Below are 3,691 nucleotides of genomic sequence, written 5' to 3' on the forward strand. Positions count from 1 at the left end.
ACAAAAACACACCATCTACAGTTCCTGTATAATGCTAAAAAACATGAAGTCATCCCCAATTTCATAAAAATCAACCTACTGAAACAGTTTTCCACTTTCAAAAAACATAGAGCTCGTGGATCTGGAGTTAATAGTCGATGTGTGGATCAGGTTATGATGTTGAAGCGTTGTACTCGACTATAAATTGTATTAAAACGGTCGTTGTTAAACCCAGACCCCTCCCCGCCCTCTCCTCATTCATGGGAAGTGTGGCTCTCGCAAATTTCATACAAAAAGAAATGTTGTAAAAAGTTTCGCCACCCCTGGTATACATTATATACCAAGGTAGAGAAGTCTAGTATCATTGCCTGAGCACCAAGGAGGCAATACCAATTATGATCATGGATATGAAAAAAAATAATAATAGACTTCCCTACCGTGGTATACAGGCCATTTTCACGCAAACAATTACCTACAAGTATTCAGACTTTCATTAATAGTTTAAATCTCAAAATTTGCATACCATTAGTTTTTCTTGATCTATCGAAAGAAAACATTATCACGATCGTTTCACTTCTGGTTCGACTGGGTGTCCTATTTTAAATAGAACATCCTGTATTTTATTGCTTTTTTGAAATCTACATGAAAATCTCCGTCGTTTATGATACCACATTTCCCTATACCCAGCATCAAAAAGGTTACTGTACTGAGTTATTGGATGCTGCGTGAGAATGATTTAAATTTTGATCGCCCTTCTACAGGGTGTTTTAAAAGTAATGGTCAACTTTAATAACTTCAAACCTTAAAAAGCTGATTTTTTCAAATGAAACATGCTTTATTTTTCTGGACTTTCGAATGTTGAAAAAAATTCGACATCGATCACGTATTACCTATATTCCCTATACCTATCTGTTATGGTTTCCGTTTTATTGAAGATTTTCTAAAATTGTGATCGATATTATGCGTAATTTTCTTAGGAGATCTTTACAATGAAAAAAAGGATAATAATCATAACATTTTAGCGTAGTAGTGAAAAAACATCGCATGTTGTACCAGAGTAAAAAGTTAAATAAATTATTTACTCGCAATGACCTACCTAAATAAAGTTCAATTGGCATGGTTCTGCTCCAGCATCGGCTGGATGGATGGAACATGAAAGGAGGGCAGGTAGGTATGCAGTAGGATTATCATCCATCGAAAATGTCAGTTCTACATCCATGAGTTAGAAGCAAACAAAATTAGGTTCATTCCCCACAGAATAAATGTTTAATTGAATCGCACAGAGCAATCCATACTACATAATCTCCTTTCCCCTGAACACTTAAAATATTTAATTCCCACCAATCACACATAACCTCAAAACGCACACACACAGCACCGCATCTCGATATAAATCATCCCTTGAACTTCTTATACTATACTCTATCATAAATGTCTATGTATTTTTAATCTTTGACGGTAAGGTCTGATGAAGGATGTATTTGTCCGAAATCGATTACCTAGAGAAAAATGTTAAATTATAAGATTTTCTACGCCAACAGCCTTTTAATTAAATAATTTAAAACCAGTATGCGCACACCTGCTTTTCAACAAGGCGAAAACGATAAAAATTATGATTGTGATTCAAAAACAGTTGAAGCCACCACAGATTTTTTTGCGAGAAACTTACTCTCCCTTCGTTTTGAAATGCGCGCGATCGTGATTTTCGTAAGAAAACTCCATAAGCCTCGACCAGCAGAGCAGAGACTAGGCTTTCCACCTCTTTCTTACATTGCAACAAAATTGTTTCAGAATTTAACGAGTAGCTTGTACACTTCTCTTTACCTTACACCATGCAGTGTATACAGTCAGTAGGTACTTACAGTTTTGCTAACCAAACAAATTACACAGATTTTACTTGTAAGTTTATTACCACTTTTCTGTTACAATAAAAAGTAAGTTTTGGAAGAATGGTTTTTCTACATCGATAAAAAAACAAAAGGTATACCAGAAATTTACATCCACGACGTTACAATAAACATTAGATATAAATATTAAATAAGCCCCACTGCCTATGAGATTCCTCGATTTCTGAATTTAACAAGGGAATGTGTCAACTTAAAATTCTATAATAAACACACTAAAACAGACATTATTTACATTACAATACTAACAAATGACATTATTACACCATCAGAGCTGGGCACCCACTAATCAGTCTGAAACTCTTTCAAGTGGCATTAAACATTTTGTTTTCACTTAACACAGAATGTAAACACTCGTAAAATAAATAGGTATAAATTATGATACACTCCTTGGATGAATGAATTTATTACACTAGAATTCATTTACAATAAAAGGACATTGAATTATTGAATAATCAATTCACCATTTAAAATTTCAAGTATCATTTTTCGGCGTAAATACGGCATATTCTCTTGACTAAAGTTAAGTCCGGCTTTTCGTGTGAGAAATTCTGCATATGTGCAGGAAAACACACCACAATCACTGCCGTTCATTTGTTGCGGAATATCGCTCACATTTTCCAAGACCCAGTCGTTAACGTCATATTCCTCACCTTTCTTATCTAAATGCTCGGCTTTGAGATACTTGCGCAAAGCGTGAAGGCATCGATTATTGGGATTTCCCATACTATCATAATATTGTATGGTGCGATTTTCAAAATTGATTATACTCATACACCAATGCATACCTAAGTGAATCGGAACTGCAATAATATCATAGGAAAAGATATCAACACGTCGAGTCCAACGTTTCAGCGAAGCGTGCCCGTCCTTTAATAATTTTGGGTAAAAAAATGTATTCATAGCGTACACTTTCGGCCATTTATCGATCTTTCCGCGTTCTATCAGTAAATTCATGTAAAAGTTTATCACCTCATCGTTTAACCAATTCAATCCGTCCAAGGTTTGAATGTCGGCGCGCGTAATGTTCAAATTGAATTTTTGGACAAGTACTTCGGTCGGACTTGTGCGTTTGGTCTTGAGAGCGTGATCTATTCGGCATTCGTCCTCTTCCGACAGTTCCGGGAACGCCTCCTCGACGAACCGCTCCGGCAAGACGATCTCCTTAATCTTAAGGCATCTTAGCATTTGGTCCTCGAGTCGTTGTTGATTTATTTCCGATGTCACTTCGGCAATTTTGTTTGTCTGAGTGATTTGGTTTTGGACCCTTTGCTGCAATCTGGCCACGTCGGCCTTGTGTCTTTGAACCCTGCAATATTAATTTTGCAACGAAACATAATACTACTTAATTGGAGAAGAGATTGGGGAGTGAGGATCAATCATACTCGTTTTTAGGAATCTCATTTCATTCTGAATAACACTCAAGAGTTTTTCTTCTCCTCCAAGTATAGGGTGAGTTAAGGATTGCGCGGAGTAACTTAATGCCTTGAAGATAAGATTTTTCGATAGTGCTTTTGTATTATGATATGATTGAGTATTCTCCACATTTTAAAAATATTCGGAATTATACAGGGTGCGCCGCCCAAATGGTACATTGTATTAAATAGAACCCCCTGTATTTGAATGCATTTTTGAATTTACGTGTATTGTACGTCTTTTTTATTATATGGTTAATATCCGAAAAGCTAGTAGTTTTAAAGATATTTCGATTTTTAAGAAAAATTGGGCATTTACAAGCATCAGTATATTGTCAAAATTATTACTTAAATTTTGATTCCAGGTTTTATATCTTTTATCCTGGGTTAAGT

At 35.5% G+C, this 3,691-nt stretch overlaps 1 protein-coding gene across 1 annotated transcript; it reads right to left on the reverse strand.

The window, feature by feature from the left end:
* Positions 1-2,305: 2,305 nt before the first annotated feature.
* On the reverse strand, positions 2,306-3,325 carry LOC116172434 (sentrin-specific protease 1-like). Its single transcript, XM_031489650.1, has one exon. The coding sequence runs from the start codon at positions 3,069-3,071 to the stop codon at positions 2,328-2,330; it is 744 nt and encodes a 247-aa protein (XP_031345510.1). The 5' UTR covers positions 3,072-3,325; the 3' UTR covers positions 2,306-2,327.
* Between the last annotated feature and the right edge of the window lie 366 nt (positions 3,326-3,691).

This window comes from Photinus pyralis, unplaced genomic scaffold (assembly GCF_008802855.1).
Source record: "Photinus pyralis isolate 1611_PpyrPB1 unplaced genomic scaffold, Ppyr1.3 Ppyr1.4_LG5, whole genome shotgun sequence".
Lineage (NCBI taxonomy): Eukaryota > Metazoa > Arthropoda > Insecta > Coleoptera > Lampyridae > Photinus > Photinus pyralis.

What these genes read in the sequence shown, in the direction of transcription:
- LOC116172434 (XM_031489650.1), bottom strand. Translation starts at nt 3,071, where the DNA reads ATGCTAAGATGCCTTAAGATTAAGGAGATCGTCTTGCCGGAGCGGTTC.